The following is an 18,150-nucleotide window of genomic DNA, read 5'->3' as shown; positions in this document are numbered from 1 at the left end:
GAGATAAGGTTTTTGGGGTGTGTAACACAGTCTTAGATATGGCATTAGCATATTCATTTCCATGTGGTGCATGATGAGTGTTTATTTCAGGTATAAATCAGTCCACCTCAGTGAGAGCTAATGTTGGCGTTTGTTTTGACTGTAATTCATTATTATTATTATTATTATTATTATTATTATTATTATTATTGTTATTATTATATCTGTGAATTTTGAACCTACAGTACAAAGCAAAATCATTTAATTAAGAGAAAGAGAGTACAAATACCAATGGATCCTTAAGTACAGTTCAATTTACACTGAGAATTTTAATGTGCAGACAGCTTTGGTAATCTGTTTCTTTTAACTTAGTTTGTTTTACAGACAGTAGCTAACAAAAGTAGGTAATGGTTCTCAAAGTGAGCACCAGGGACCCCCAGGGGTCAGTGGGGGGGTTCTAGGTGGTCCCCTGGTAAATGAGGTTATATAGCATCAAAATCAGTTTAACCACTTAAACCCTATACAAAGTGCCTATTTGAAAATAGCAGATCTACCAGCTATTAAAAAACTAAAGAACACTGTAAACAATATGTGTGGAATATTTTTGAAACACTTTTGTAACTCAAATATTGAGTCTGCATAGCCAAGTACATACTAATTAGGGGGTACTTGACATGAACATGTTTGAGAACCACTGATTTGTATAACAAGTGTTCATTAATCATTTCTGCATTGTGAAACACTTTGCCAAGTTCATCAGAAGAACTGAATGAATTATGAGAAGGGGGCACGGTGGCGCGAATTATGAGCAATCTGATGAGTTAACATTACTTTTTAAATTACTAACACACAAATAATGTTTTAAAATATTTCTACTATCACAGTTGCTGAAAGAAACACCTGGCTGGCAGTGAGCACCAGTGCAAAGACTGGACACGACAAGAAGAAGTGCGAAGACGATTTTCAGGTGAAAAGAATATCTGCTGCTACATGATGTCTTTACTTGCATTAGTTGATGATGTCTTTATTTTTTATTTAATTTTGGGATACTGTGTACTTTCGTTTGATACTTTTTTGTTGTTGTTTGACATTCTTCTCCTCTAAAATAATAATCATGAAATATTTCTTAAGGTGGCAAGCCAAAGCGAGGTGAAGGGGATCAGCTGGAAGCCCTGGACGCTGAGAAAAAGACAGCCATAATTGGTGAGTAAAAACAAAAGAATTGAGAAAGGAAAATGGGTAATAGTAATAGCTGATGCCTTAAGTTGGCTACTTTAACATCCCTGTTTCACTATTTATTAGCTATCAGTGGAGACGGCATCAGGTAAGCATCGACACCATTGGTATCTTGCACGGCCTGGCACCTACTGTAGGGTGATCATACACTAACTTTCCAATTGCTCACTTCCTGATCACAGGATTCTAATAGATCTGGCCTGCTTCCACTGTGGTGGTCCTCTGTGTATCTTCATCCCTCCTTCACCCATACTCATGCAATGACCAGACCATGCCTTTAATTCATTTTCATTCATGCCTTTAATTTATTTACTTGATTGCGAAGCATATCTTATTGCTCTTACTGGTAAACAACCTGTGCTGATAATCTGTTGTTCGTACAAGTGAAGTTCATGTGATGTCAAACATACCATGAGATCATTTGACAAGTTGTCACTAATAATTGTAAACTTGGACAGACTCAATAAATGCACTGATTTTTCAGAAAGTTCTATATAATTCTAATATTAAGAAAAGATAATGACTAAAATCACTAATCAAATTGTTCCTCTTGCCATGGAGTGGAATGCTTGGAGATTAGACTGAGCATTTGGTCCTGTCTTCTAGCTCATTATCTCCCTTTCTCTTCTCTGTAGAGGCAACACAGAAGAAGTGGCCACATGCAACCAAAGGCCAGCTGGGTACACCCATCAATTCCAAGCTGACAGAGCTCCGTTATCGCCAAAGGCAGACTAAGTGAAGAAAGCTGTGCTCCAATGTTTTGTGAGCTTGTAGATTAGCTATTTTGTCTGTTTTATATTGAAACTCAAATATTGAAAACATGCCCATGATGGGAAAGAAAGCTGTGCGCCAATGTTTTGTGAGCTTGTAGATCAGCTATTTTGTTTGTTTTATATTGAAACAAAAATATTGAAAACATGCCCATGATGGGAAAGAAATCTGTGCTCCAATGTTAATTGTGAGGTTGTTGATCAGCTATTTTGTTTGTTTTATACTGAAACAAATATTAAAAACATGCCTATGATAGGAAGGATGTGGTAGAGGCGTGAACAATATATATATAATTTGTTTTGTTTTTCTGAATAAATGAATGTTAATGACTTTTAGATTTGTTTTTTATTTATTTATGTAGGTAGGTATATGCATGTATTCCTGAACAAATATGTGTAAATAAACATATATGACATATATTTAACATATATATTAAATACATATATGTGCATATTTAACATATATATTGAATACATATATGTGACATATTCGAAATTGGCCGCCTACATATATGTTCTAAACATATATAGACATATATGTGCATATATGTACATATATGTAATATACATATATGTGACATATTCGAAATTGGCCACCTACATATATGTTCTAAACATATATAGACATATATGTGCATATATGTACATATATGTAATATACATATATGTAGGCGGCCAATTTCGAATATGTCACATATATGCTGAACATATATGTGACATATATTAAAAAAATGTATGTTCATATATTTCCTTTCCGTGTGGGAAGGCACGACCTGTGCTGGGAGAGTATGAGAGCAAGAGTGTCTGTTGTTGTTCCGTTTGTATCTTTGTATAACTGTTTTTTTTTAAATGTTTTATATTTTAATTGAACTCATCTGGAACATTTACCAAATTATCTGTCAGTCTTTTCTTGTTTTATATTTTATAGTTGTTGTTTATACTCTGATGTGATTGTCATGTTACAACAAATTAGGGAAAGCCAGTTCAAAAAGCCACTCAAGCGTACACGGTGTCAATCCCTCAAGTGTCATCTTATCCTTTTGAAATGCAGAATACGAGCGGCAATCTCACAACAACGCCGCGTTTTGCATCGCTTGTAGATCGGCTATTCCCGGCGGCACGCGGCGGACGGAGCGGTAATAGTATAAACGTTAGCATTAGCGAAGGAAAACCCTTTCCAAACTGGCCCCGAACAAAAGCCACTCTGGGATGTCCTTAAGGTTTTCAATCCACCCTGAGCTGCTTAAAAAGGCTGGTAATGCTTCCCGGAGCAGGTAGATCTAATGGGATTGGTTGAGATTACTGTACCACCTGTCTGTTCACAATGCTACAATGTTAAACCACTAGGCACAAATCCCTCTTTACACACACACGGACACAAACGTGCACACGTTTCAGATACCCACACAGCACTGACACACACACACACACACACACACACACACACACACACACACACACACACACACACACACACACACACACACTCCATTACAACTCTGTGCCATACCTTTCATAAAATAGCCCTTTCTCTATAATCCGGCTTTGGGGTCTAAATCCTCTCTACCGTACGGGTCCCTCTACCCCATGGCTCGGTACAATACAGCCACATGGTACACAGGGGGGTTATCCCCCAAAACTGGGGCTCTGGTACCGCTGCTGAGTGCTGACACACACACACACACACACACACGCACGCACGCACGCACGCACGCACGCACGCATGCACGCACGCACGTACGTGAGGACATGAAGATTTTTAGGATTTTACGAATGCCATTTTTTGGGCAACATTTTAACATTTTCAAACCCTAATCCTAATAAAGCCAAAAATAGCTGCTCTAGATCGGCTGTTCTTGATGCACGACACTGGCACGCAGCCAAGTATGAATCAGGCATGTAACTCCAACCTGGAACCCCTAAACCTAGCCTCTAGACGGCAGCAAATGGAGCGCAGCGATAGTTCAGGTAGGCACGGCAGGCAGGAGGTATACACACTCAGTCTCACACTTCTCTTCCCCATTCTCATTCACTAACAATTTAAAAATATATACATTTAATTTTATCCCACAATTTTGTAACCCATTTCTTCACCCAGTGCCAATTGCCTAAGCCTGTAATCCTGGGCGCTACTCTCCCTCTGCCAGTCTGGGGAGAGCCCCGAACAGAGCTCATGCTTCTTTCAATGCATGAGGAGTGAGCAGGCCGCTTCTTATCACCTGACAGGGGGGAGTTTCTCCGGTAGGACGTAGCGCGTGGAAGGAGCGCGTTATTCCAACCGGTTCCTTTCCCCTCCATCAGGCGCCCCAGCTGACCAGGGGGAGGCAGTACAGAGACCAGGATTACTGCATGTTTTTAGTGAGGGTATTAACTACCGTAGGGGACACAAGGAGAACATGCAAACTCCACACAGAAAGGCCCTTTCGCCAACCCTACCTAGGGTATGGGCACTGATGACGCGGAGGAGAGGACAAGTCCCTTTTTGTCGCATTCCTAAGCTAATTTTTTGATGACCGGCAGTGGTTCCGGTAGGAGACACAAAGAGTCTCTCCTTTGTGTCTCCTACCGGAACCGCTGCCTACCGTTCCACTGGTCATCAAATTATTGGCTTAGGAATGTGACAAAAACTAAAAAATATCCATTAATTCAAGTCTCCATGGGGTGTCTAATAATCCATAGGGGAAAAAAAGTATTTTTTTGGGGTGAACTATCCCTTTAAGTATGTAAACTTATGCCCTTGAAGGGTTCAATAACTCTGTATCTTATGCATTGCAATAAATGGCTATTCCTGACAAAAGTGTCTTAACTGAACAAACATTGTGTGGGACTGGGTACGTCATGGCAGGACTGGGCTATGTGTACTGTATACTGTACTGTACTGTGTTGATGATGTGTTTTTAGATGTTTTATTGGAGCGTAAAAAAAGCTGCTGGCCTGGATTAACACCGCGCGCTGCTCTGGGGGTGACCAACAGACTTGAAGTGCCCCCCCCCCCTCCCTCCCACTACTACACGTTAAAGAAAAGTGAAATTTACTATGGCTATAAAGACCATCATAGATTTACATGACCCAACAGCTAAAAAGGGTAGGCACACATACACTATGACATCATGGACAAGGCATGGCCCTACTAATGCCATATGGCCCCCGCACACCCAATGCTCAAATCTGAATGCAAATCACATCTATCCCAATGAAATATGTCGTGCTTAAATATCATTATTCATCCTTAAATATCATTATTCGAAAATCATAAAATGGCCTGTATGGGGACTACAGGCAAAAACCATTACACAGTATTTATACACAAGACTGGGGTCCAATAAATCTAGAGATTCTCAAACCTTTTCATTTCAAGGACCCCCAAGTTTACTATGCGTTATTGGCAACGGACCCCCCATAACTCTAAGAGCCTCAGACCCTCAAGGGCCCATTGGGGGGGGTCCTCAGACCCCACTTTGAGAACCACTGCAATAAACATTGTGGCTTCATTGTGGTTCTTCAGTCTAATGACGTGAGTCGTCAATGACGTATCTATGACATATTTAACTCCATATTTGGGCAAGGTTACTTTCAGCCCCATTCGACCGCCATTCACTTTTTTTTATAGACAGGCTGGCTCTGTAAGAGTCTAGCCAATGACGTGATGCCCTCAGATGGCCACCCTCAGACGGCCCCTCAGACGGCCCCTCAGACGGCCCCTCAGACGGCCCCTCAGACGGCTGCCACTTTCACAGCCACGCCGTAAAAAAATAAATAGCACACGTTCACCAAATAAAGGCGAGGCCAATAAGGACCGTTTGCAAGCAACCATTTCATCAGCTCCAAGGATCATAGATCACCATGCAGGTGAAAAGGGGATGTGAATGGATGGATATTAAGGCAATGGATGGATATTAAGGCAGTGGTTCCAGTGGGTCCCAAATCAGTCAATCTAACATATCACAATCTATTTTAACGCATCAAAACCGGGAAAGCATCTGTGTCATCTTAGATGTTATACGTTGGCTATTAGAAAATAGCAGATCTACAAGCTCATAGCGCGTCACTTCGTGCCGCAGTATGAGCTTGTAGATCTGCTATTTTTTGAAAAATAGTGAACGTTTGTGCAAACCTTTGAATATATTCTAAACAGTATATTTTTTAAAGCGAACATTTTTAACTCAAAACTTTGCTTCTCGGGGTCCCTGGAACAAAATAATTTGAGATGGGGGTCAGCAGCCAAATACTGTACATATCATTTTGGGTGGTCCTTGTCTGACATGAAAAAGTTTGAGAACTACTGCTATAGACACACGCGCGCACACTAGGGCTGTCAAACAAATATTCGATATTCGAATATTGGGAAAATATGTATATTCGAATATGAAAATGAATATTTGAATTTTGTCATGTTTATTTGACAGGGACAATACAAAAAACAATGTATGAAGTTATAAAAACAAACAAAAGATATGTTTTATTGGATCCGAGCACTCGATACATTGTTTTTTGTACTGTTTCTGTCAAAAAATAATAATATAAAAAAAACAAAAATATATATTTTTTTATAATAATAATAATATTCGAATATCTGCACATTTTTAACACATGGGGTGCCAGGTTTTTTTAAAAACAGAGTACACTGAGTGCCAGGATTTTTAACCATTTTTTAGGAGCCGAGATACAGGCTTTTGAAGTCATAAGTTAACCAGGAAGTGGATTGGAGTCTAAATCTTCGGAAAATGATATCTCCTGGTGCTGTGAAGGAAAAAAATTTTTTTTGAAAAAAAAAAGTTTCAAAAACCGTATATATACGGTTTTGGCACTCCATGGTTGTATTCCCGAAACCGTGGCACTCCATGGTTGTATTCCCAAAACCGTATATATACGGTTTTGGCACCCAATGTGTTAAGACCAATATTCGAATATCATTTGAGGAAAGCTGACAGCCCTAGCGCGCACACAGGTATCGACTCTCTCTTACTTGTTGATGTAGCGCATGATGTTGCCCGGCCAGGCCAGCTGCACGTTGAGGCGTCCCCGGTGCTCCACGAAGAAGTCCACCAGCGTGCGGGTGACCGTGGCCGAGGTGTGGAAGAAGAAGGCGGGGATCCACAGGATGGCCCCGTCCAGCTTCTTCAGGCTCAGGAAGAAGTTGTTCCTGTCCTGCACCGTCAGCAGGTTGTTGTAGTACTTCTCCAGGATGCTGCGCGTCAAGGGGGCAGGGGGTTCAGTTATTGATTGATTACTTTATTAGCAGTTTGCAAAAGCACAGGAAAGTACAGATCAAAACAAGGTCTGATAAGAGGATTATACTCAAGAAAGTACTATGGCTTGTTTCCATTGGGGTGATAGAAGAACCGCTCAAATATTTCTGTTTTCCGTTTTTTGCGGGGAAAGCTTTCGCCGAAAATAGCCGATCGTTGTGAGCTCGTCGATCTGCTATTTTCTGCTAAAGCTTTCCCCACAATACGGACGCTGGGGTTTGAGTGGTTCAGTAGAAGTATCAATACTTCAATGCAGAAATACAACAAAAGCATTGGCATCAATTGGTTGAAGCAAGCTTCTTATAGTTTTGAACAGTGGTGGACAGCGAATACGTTTTCAGTACCACTGATATAGCAACACGTTTTTCTGAAAACTGTAGAATCGGCCTCAGGTCTTAAAGGACAACTTTGTTTTTTTTACAACAAAGGTTTATGTTTTAAAGATTGTAATTAAAGTAAATAAAAGATGAGTGTTAAAACATCTTAATTTACTGCTTTCTATAGTTTTAGCAATTTTCGCGATCTTTTGTATAGTGGGCGGGGGCATTCTGTCCTGTGGCTAAATACTGTATGTATTTTTTTACACAATAACCCGGCGTTTTCTTTATTATCATTTACAGTAGCTCTTCTAGTCCCCAATAACTCACATTTGGCCATCAAAGACCACAGGACCGTTTTTATTGTCTAAAAAAGACATATTTAGCCACTGGACAGAATGCCCCCTCCCACTGTAAAAAAAGAAATCACGAAAATCGCTAAAACTATAGAACCTTGGTTGTAAAAAAACAAAGTTGTCCTTTAAACGGGATAGTAACCTGGGGTTGAAGGTGGTCATGTTGGTGCGTCGGCCCACATCCTTCTTGAAGATCTCGGTCGGCGCGAAGTTGCAGCGGAACACAAAGTCGAACTTCTCGATCTCGGCGCCGCAGTGCGAGCCCGTCAGGATGCCGCTGTTGCCCACCACGGCGCACACGTTGTAGTGGCGGCCCAGGATGGGCGACGCCTCCGGCAGCAGCGAGCGGAAGTTCTCGCCGATGGAGAACACGTACTTGTGGCTGGAGTAGTCGTAGTGCATGAGCTGGCCCAGGCGCACCGCCCCCCGTGTCAGCGAGAAGTTGTGCGGGATGTCGATGTACCGGGCGATATCCTTCCTGGAGAGAGGACAGATTACACAGTATGTGTGTTAGAATAGCTGGAGAGACAACAGAACAGACAGTACTATGTACCAGACCCTACGACAGCCATTCCTAAACTGTGGCGTGATGGAGGAATACATAGGAACTTAAAGGAGAATTCCATACCAGTGTTAATTTTGAGGGCATATTCAGATTTAGTCTTGTCTTAGGCGACTAAATATCAAAATCGCAGTCTTTTAGTCTTAGTCAAGTTTTTTGTGTGAGATCTGACGTTCACATCGACAGGAAACCCTCCACAGTGTTTGTGTTGGATGCGCTCCTCCGGAAGTCTCAAAGGAAAAAAAGGAGAGGAACAGGAAGAGAACCCTGTGGGACTCCGGTCAACTACTGTAGGTACATAGGGGTTGAAGTGGTAATAATGAATTAAAACAAAAGGATCAGAGAAAGGAAACATACCAGCCTGACCCTTTTCTACCGGGTCAGAAACAATTATCATTATGATTCAGATGTCAGTGTACTGAGGTGGGGCTTATAGAGGAGGAGGGCTTCATTTACATTACTGTAGATTAGATAAACATGCATAGGGACCACGGTATAATATAGAACACATTATTAGCGAGAGCATATTCAAATATTTGCATCTACAGTATATCTTCACAACCCCTGTCTCCACTAAAGTCTGTATAAGCAGTATAAAGTGTAATACTTTAAACAACCAAGAGAAGAAGATCATGAAATTATGTTAGTGGAACTGACATAATACACTGATTCTACAAATGCCTTCTAAATCAGTACTTCTCAAAACTTTTTGTAATTCAAAATGATTCATCATTTTCAATTTTTCAAAAAATCAAAATAGCAGATGTACAAGTAAGCTTGCAGTGCGGCACGAAGTGAGCGTGTATATTTTTGGGGTGAACTATCCCTTTAATTCAGGCCTGCCTGACTCTCTTCTTTATCTCCCGCCACAGTCTGCCAACCCCACCTCTTCAGAACCCACCTCCTCATTTCCTGCTCTCCCATACCACTCAACCCTAGGTGGATGCCTTCTATTCAATCATCCTCCACCCTAACAGTGCCTCTCCTCTCCTGTCGGGGGGGGGACGTACCTGTACAGACGTACAGACTTACTGTCTGCACGTGCACTCGCATTTCGTTCTCTATGTAGCATCTGTGTAACCTTTTTTGCCATTATTTTATACTTTGGCTATTCAAAAATAGCAGATATACAAGCTCAGAGCAGCTATGAGCTTCTAGATCTGCTATGTTTGAAAAATCGTGAAAGGTTTAGCAAATCTTTGAATATATATATATATATATATATATATATATATATATATATATATATATATATATATATATATATATATATATATATATATATATTAAAGTGAAATCTTTGCTTCTGGGGGTCCCTGGTACATATTTTGAGATGGGGGTCCGTGGCCAAATACATATAATTTTGGGGGTCCTTGACTTGAAAAAGTTTGAGAACCACTGATATTATAGCAAGTTTTTAAAAAAAAACTGTTAGGATTTAGAAGACATTTGTAGAATCCCCAGAAGCAAAGATTTGAGTTATAAATATAAAATATATATATTCAAAGATTTGCACACATTTTCATGTTTCTTTCAAAAAATAGCCAAAGTATAAGATAATGGTTGAAGTGGCCTCAGTGCACGTGCGCTCGAATTTTGTTGTGTACGTAGCTTAGATGCTGACGCCAGGAGGGTTATTTTACAGTACGTAATCTGCTAAATTGCAGTTGTAGCTTATTGTTCTCCTTGCACTCCAATTCCATCATTTATACTGAAGAAAGAAGAATAGGTCCGAGCAACAACAAAAAAAACAGAGGAGAGGACAGGGAAAGAATGCACTCTTGCCTCGATGAAGACCAGTCAGGTCGAAACATGTTGGCGTTTTTATTTGTTATAATAAAGTTATTTTAGATTTACGTCTACGTGTTTTTTTTCTTGGCATTTCTTCCTCGGCCTAGTGGGAATGTGCTCGGAATTTCTCTGAAATCGCACGCTGCGTTCATGATTTGAGGCATTTTGTTCAAAACGGACCAATCCTGCAAACTTTGAAAGCCAATCTTAGCCAATCAGGATGGAATATGAAAAATCGGACAGATCCGTCTTGATCACATGACTATAGAGATACTGTGTGCCGATTTGCGTGATGTATGGATACAATCTGTAGGAGTAATAAAAAGAAATGTGTTTTGCCTCCTGGTGGCGCTATAACAGGCCTATCTGAAAATTTGGGGGCAAAGGTTCTGCTCTGGCACCTAGGGAGTGTTTCGCTGCCATCGGGCCAATGATGCTGGAGATTAGCTGTTCACAGACAGACAGACACACAGACAGACGGACAGGGTGCAAAACATAGTTTGTGTGCCTTCGGTCTGGCGGAGACAATTAACATTTTATGTGTGTGTGTGTGTGTGTGTGTGTGTGTGTGTGTGTGTGTGTGTGTGTGTGTGTGTGTGTGTGTGTGTGTGTGTGTGTCTGTGTGTGTGGAGCTTTGCATGTTTTGTGGCAACACTGGCTTTGTGCAAGGAAGCCCGTTTATGATATTTGAATACAGCTATCAGGGTATATAGCCTACCATTGTTGTCCTGTAACTTAAAAACTTACAAAACAAAGTGTATCATGTCAAAATCACTGATTAATAGCAATTTGGTTGTTTTGCTCAGTGTGTGTGTGTGTGTGTGTGTGTGTGTGTGTGTGTGTGTGTGTGTGTGTGTGTGTGTGTGTGTGTGTGTGTGTGTGTGTGTGTGTGTGTGTGTGTGTGTGTGCGCGCGTGCTAAGAACCCACTTCTGTCGTTCGAAGGCGGTCCTGTTGTACTTCCACTTGGCGGAGCTCTCCTGGAGGCCTTCGTTCAGAGCGTTGGTCAGAGGAGTGAACGCCGGGTCCAGGTACTTCATGGCCAACTGAGAGCTGCATGGACCGAGAGAGAGAGACGTTAGACAGGACGACGAGGAAGGGCTGAGGGGATGATGGATGCTTTAGGAGTAGTTCACCCAAAAAATGATCAATTACACACTCCATGAAGCATTGAATTCATGGAGATTTTTTTGTTTTTGTCGAATTCCGAGGCCAATAATTTGATTACAGGCAATAGCCAATAATTTGATTACAAATCTCCATGAATCCAAGGCTTCATGGGGTGTGTAATTGATAGAAAATACTATTCATACTTAGTTGAGTGCCCATGTCGCGCACCGGAAATAGACGATCTACAAGCTCACGATGCAATGCGCCACGCCGCGCTGTGAGCTGGTACATCGGCTATTCTTATTAACCCATTAAGACCGGGAACGCATACTGTGTCATAAATTAGATCTATGACACAGTTAGATTTTTAGCTATATAACCATTATTTTATACTTTGGGCTATTCAAAAATGGCAGATCTACAAGCTCGTAGCACGGCACCGAGAGCCGCGCTACGAGCTTGTAGATCTGCTACTTTTGAAAAACGTTGAACATTTTGTACAAATCTTTGAATACATATATTGTTTTCAAACATTTTTAACTCCAATCTTTGCTTCTGGAAGTCCGTGGAACAAAATATTTTACGATTTTTCAAAAATAGCAGATCTACAAGCTCATAGCACGGCTATGAGCTTGTAGATCTGCTATTTTTGAATAGCCAAAGACATCTAAAATGACACAGATACTTTCCCGGTCTGAATGAAAAAATACCAACAAAATAAAGATTTATAAACATTAACCCAGTTCTGCAGGCAATCAGAGCAACAGCTGCGTCATGTATTCTAGCAGCCTCTGGAACATCTCGGAACAATAGCAGTATTTAGCCAAGGATGGGGTGGTATTAAAGACATTTGGAACAGCATAGTAGTAGTTTACAGAAGTACATACAATACCCAGATTAGTCTATAATAATACTTAGCAAAAGACTTTGGCATATTTATCCAGCAACATAGCTATAATGTTAGTGGGTTTTAATACATTTGTGATTTTTAGGTAGCTTAACCAAATTGCTAATAAAACTGTCTTTAAAGTTAAAACACTTTGATTTGTCCGTTTTAAGTTTTGTAGCAACCTTCTGGCTTTGTGCAAGGACGCCCGTTAATAGAGCACCGAAGTCTGATGTAATTTACACATCCTACCTGGGTCAGGTTTTTTTTCCCCCCATTCTGAATTCTCATAGACGTGTTTAATATCGCGTCAAATAAGAACCGTGTTCCAAAAATAAACAAATGACCCCGGCGGTTTGACTTGAAGCATCAACTGACGGTGAGAAAACGCTAATGTTACTTCCGCCGAATTAGTAAAACTTTCGCCAGAAACAGACTGTATCAAATATGAGTGACTGACTATCATAAACGATACAGAGCCACCTCCTCCCTGACAATATCGCCGAGACAGTTTGTTTATTTTTGGACCACAATTCTTATATGAGACGATTCTATGATGATGACCCAATGTGTATTCTCCATAGAGAGATTACTCTACGACCCAGGGGATGAACGAGTGACGTCAGGACTTCTGTACTCTATTACACGAATGCAGCTATCAGGGTAGCCTCCCATGTTTGTCCTGTAACTTCCAAAACTGCCAAAACAAAGTGCATTGTGTCAAAAATCACTGATTATTAGCAATTTGGTTGTTTTTGCTCATGTAAGCAAGCAAGTTAACATCATGCAAGGCTCATGTTTGTTCCATTATTGTTGGCTTATGTGCAGCAAGGTAGCCTCTTTCTGGACTTTTTTCCCCAAACTAAGCCATATTTCATGCTGTTCTTATACTAAACTTCCACGCCAGCAAAGTGCCATATAGAAACATATCAGCTCCATCAGTTGAACAGGCTCTGCGTTGCTTTGTGTCTCATATTTGACACAAAGGTGAGCTAGCTGGCTGTGTTGTCAGTTGCTTGCTTGGCCAGTATAGCTGATAGGGGTGCAACAGTTAAAAGAACCGATCGATTTAATCGTTTAAAATAAGAAACAAAATGAAATGAAAGTCGATTTCTTTTTTTTTACCCATTAAGACCGGGAACGCATCTGTGTCATTTTACGAGTTGCTTGGCTATTCAAAAATAGCCCAAAAAATCTTAAAATGACACACAGATTGCTTTCCCGGTCTTAATGGGTTAAAACGAAAGTGAAACATTTTCGCACGACACCGTTGTACAACAAAGTGGGAAATCACATGTGTTGACGTACAAAAAAAAATCTAATTATTAAACAAAACAAGCTTATAATAGATCATTCGATGATATCAAAAAAGTACTAAATAGAATAATGATTAAGAAGAAAATGGATAGTTGCAGCCCTAATTGCTGAAGCATAAGCTAAGCTGATGCCGTTTCATTTTCAGAAAGAAAAAAAAGGTGGTACTGCTCAGAAACTGTATCTCTGCCACAAATCATATTGTCATCAACAGCAGCGGAAAAGCTCTTTTGCCCATCGTTAAGAAGCGCATTGATAATTAGATCATATTTGTAGTATGATGCTGCAACAGGGAAGAATGTAAGAAGAGGTATAGAAGGGAAAGAAGAAGCACATTCCCTTGAGTTTTTTATCGCTCGAGAGGAAAGGCAGGTCACCACACTTTATTATTCACCTCAGGTCTGGTTTGCGAGGCGGTCTCTCGCTGCACGGTCGGCATGAGGAATATGAGGAATATGACACAAAACGTAAACTCAAAAAGAAAAACCACTTGTATTTATCGTTATACTGTAAACATTTTGCATTTAATAATGAATTGCATTTTTATAGTGCCTTATCCAAGTGCTCAAAGCGTTTTACGGCTCATTCATTCATACAAGGGGGGGACATTGGGAGGTGAAGTCGACGCCAGCGTCCACACTTTTCCCACATTAACACACCAATGGTGGCAAGCTTGCGCCGACCGACTCATTGGAGGCAATGTAGGGTTCCGTGTCTTGCCCAAGGACACTTCGAAACTGAGAACCTTGCGGTTGCCATCCGGCCGCTCTACCGGCCACTCTACCCCTGAGCCACTGCCGCCCCATTTGAAATGCTTCCCATATCCTCGTACTTCGGAGATTCTGATAGCGTGCTATGAAAGGTCATTTACATACGACCTCTTGTTATGAAGCAACAGTGTACTGCAACATGAATTGAATAAAATAAGGAGTTCAAAGAAAATCTCACATTAACTAATGAAGTCAGCATCTTTCCACCGGTCATCAAATTATTAGCTTAGGAATGCGACAAAAAAAAACATCTCCATGAATTCATGGGGTGTGAAAATAAGATTGTTTTAGGGTGAACTATCCCTTTAACAGTTAATGTTGGTGACCGACGATGGTATACTGTACCTACATAGGCAGAGATGTCAACTAAATATTCTAGCAAAGTAAACATGTTTTATAAACTTCAGTGCATTGAATCCAGAGGATATACACCACTCTGAATCCTGCCCAAGACAGCTATGTCTAACAGAAAGATATAGAAAATCAAGTTGTATTATGCCCTACTGTAAATAGATGCATAATACAATGGTTACTTGTTCACATATTGTATTGTTATGGCATTTTAAATAGACATATGGTGTTTTAGAATCTGACAGATGATAGGTTTGACATTTGCCGTATCTGGGATCCTAGTTACTTTGTACCACTAAATTGTTTTTCTTTGCACTCTTACTCTACAGTACGCAACCATTTACCTCTGTTTTTATGGACTAGGGTTCATAACATTTACTCAAGAGTTTGCACTTATAAGTCACGCACGCTATTTAAATGCTATTTTAAGTGCTATTTAAATGTTATGTTTACTGGATTACATTCTGAAATATGAAATAACCCTGAAGCTGAACCCATTCAGAGAGCCAGCTGACATATAGATGTGTGTCCCTGAGTGGTTTTCTTCATAATGTCACCCCCCCCCCGCCCCCCACAAACACCCTACAGGTCTTCTCTCACTCACAAGAAACACACGTGACGGTGTTCATATACTTAATGTGCTGTCAGAGAACACACAGTAAAATCCTCAGTGTTCATTTATCCATGTGCAGTGGTGTAAAGCCACAAAGTACATTTACTCAAGTACTGTACTTAAGTACAATTTTGAGGTACCGTACTTTTACTTTACCAGAGAATTTCCAATTACTTCTACTCCACTAGATCTCAGAGGCAAATATTGTACTGAATGAATGAATGAATGAATGAATTATTTTATTTAAGTGTCATGCCACCTCGTGGCCCATCCCTCATGGGATTATATGACACCTTTTCAGACAGTTACAATATTCAAATAATAGTTTCATATACTGGTTACCGGTATGTACTTTTACTCCACTACAATTATTTGAAAACTTTGGTTACTTTGCAGAATTATTATATTATAAAACATACATTAACCACTTACAGCCCTATTTTATACTGTACCTAGGCTATTTGAAAATATCCAAGAGATCGGCTATTTTCAAACATTTTAGTACTTTTACTTTTCGTACTTTAAGTACATTTTGATACCAATACATTTGTACTTTTACACAAATAAAATTTGAATTACTTGCAACAGAGTACTTCTACATTGCAGCATTGATACTTTTACTTAAAGTAAAACATTTGAGTACTTTTTCCACCACTGTCCATGTGTAACTCAGAGACCATTTACAATTTCCTATGTAGGTACTTAGCGGACACTCGTATCCCAGAGCGACTTACAGTACAATAAGCAAGGTAAATAATTGCATACATACTGCAGAATGCAGAGAGAAACAGTGCATAGTGCCCCAAGAAACTAGGACACACAGGCAAAACCATGAAACTAGCATCTGTCTAAAGCAATATGTGTCTATCTAAATAACTATCTGTACATTCAAACTACAGGATACCGGGTACACAATGAAGCTGGCATCTGTCATCTACTGTAAATAACAATCTGTTTCCCTGGTACCCTACCTGGCTGGCATCTGTCTAAACAGCATGCAATCTAAATTATACATTCTTAAAGGGATAGTTCACCCCTAAATGACTTTTTTTCCTATCTATTAGTCACCCCATGGAGACTTGAATTAATGGATATTTTTTTTTTTTTTTGGTCTCATTCCTAAGACAATAATTTGATGACCGGCAGCGGTTCCGGTAGGAGACACAAAGAGTCTCCGTTGTGTCTCCTACCGGAACCGCTGCCTACCGGTCCGCTGGACATCGAATTATTGGCTTAGGAATGCTGTTTTTGGGTGAACTATCCCTTTAACATTTGTGGTCAAGAAAAAATAACCTAATTAACAAAAACGTGGGAACGACATACAAATGTAACCAAATGGGACCCTGTATCTAGTGGTGTTGAGGAGGCCACACGGAGTAGGACGGCGTGTGGCCAGAGATTTTTTCACGCGCAAGGTACGGCACGGTACAGTGCACGTACGTTCACGCTAGAACGTGCCCCCCCCTCCCCCCCCGGTAGATTCACGAGCCAAGTACCCAAATGGCTACTTTGCATAACAGGATTTATAAGTGAGTGTGAAAATGTATCCTCTGATTCCTCACACCTTGCATCTATAGGCTACAGTGTAGCGGTAACACGGTAAGCAACACAGCGTGTTGGCTTCAGTAGGGCTGCTGCCAGTATCCTGTCTGCACACAGCAATGCCTGAGACACCGTCCAAGAAGAGAGAGATACTCGTTCAAAGCAAACTTTTTAGTTTCAGCTCTATAATTCATGGCATTCCTTGAATTTGTATTAGTTTAAAAAGACTACAACTAAGCTAAAAAACATTTCCTGTACAAACATTGTTTCCTAATTTAAGGTAAAATAATATGCTTGCGGTGTGTGCGTGTGACTTCATTAAAACACCGTCCTGCCAGTAAAATAATCACCATGACACCGTTGCCTGTATCCATTGGTAACTCTGAGCGAGTGTGTGTGTCCACTAACGGGGTCCATTTGGTTACATCTGTATACGCTCGGTTACATTAACACCCAGGGCTTCACGTTGTAACCTTGGGCCGCTGCCACAAACAAGCCACGACAGCTGGAAATGATTCCAGGCGGCAGGCAGCAGAATGAATGGATGGTGCTGCTTGTTGTAAATCAGTACCAAGGACATCTCCCTTGAGCTCAGAGCCGTTAACGCACTCTGGATTCTGCTCTAGGTACCAAGAGCTGCTATTCACACTAGTATGGACACTAGCAGAGCTACAGTAACATATCTGGTGGTCAATAGCACACACAGAGAGAGAGAGACAGTGTAATAGAGACAGACAGTAGGAAAGATGAGAGAGACAGTGTAGGAGAGACAAACAGTAGGAAAGATGAGGGACAGTGTAGTAGAGACAGACAGTAGGAAAGCTGAGGGAGACAGTGTAGTAGAGACAGACAGTAGGAAAGCTGAGGGAGACAGTGTAGTAGAGACAGACAGTAGGAAAGCTGAGGGAGACAGTGTAGGAGAGACAGACAGTAGGAAAGATGAGAGAGACAGTGTAGGAGAGACAGACAGTAGGAAAGATGAGGGAGACAGTGTAGGAGAGACGGAGAGATATATTGACACATAATGAGCACAAGGTATTTAACACATTCATCCTTTAACAAAGCTTCAAAAGTTGTACACACACACACACACACACACACACACACACACACACACACACACACACACACACACACACACACACACACACACACACACACACACACACACACACACACACACACACACACACACACACACACACACACACACACACACACACACACACACACACAGTGTATGTGAGATCTATCTATCCATCCATCCAGCCACATGTATGAAAAGGGGTATTTCACCCCGAAAATG

The 18,150-nt window shown here is 40.7% G+C and overlaps 1 protein-coding gene across 1 annotated transcript in view; it reads right to left on the bottom strand.

Annotated features, from left to right (window-relative positions):
* st8sia3 (ST8 alpha-N-acetyl-neuraminide alpha-2,8-sialyltransferase 3) overlaps positions 1 to 18,150 on the bottom strand; it is a 36,398-nt gene that overhangs the window by 7,440 nt on the left and 10,808 nt on the right. Inside the window, exons 2-5 of the mRNA XM_084046196.1 lie at positions 13,963 to 13,992; positions 11,189 to 11,311; positions 8,050 to 8,385; positions 6,952 to 7,173 (exon numbers count right to left, since the gene is read on the bottom strand). Of these exons, the coding sequence (XP_083902322.1) occupies positions 6,952 to 7,173; positions 8,050 to 8,385; positions 11,189 to 11,311; positions 13,963 to 13,992 (711 nt within the window). The remainder of the gene's footprint in view (positions 1 to 6,951; positions 7,174 to 8,049; positions 8,386 to 11,188; positions 11,312 to 13,962; positions 13,993 to 18,150) is intronic.

The sequence above is a fragment of the Gymnoscopelus microlampas genome (genome assembly GCF_963454915.1).
Source record: "Gymnoscopelus microlampas genome assembly, chromosome: 21".
Classification (NCBI taxonomy): Eukaryota; Metazoa; Chordata; class Actinopteri; order Myctophiformes; family Myctophidae; genus Gymnoscopelus; species Gymnoscopelus microlampas.
The sequence above is the reverse complement of the archived record's forward strand: the minus strand, read 5'-3'. Positions and strand labels throughout refer to the sequence as shown.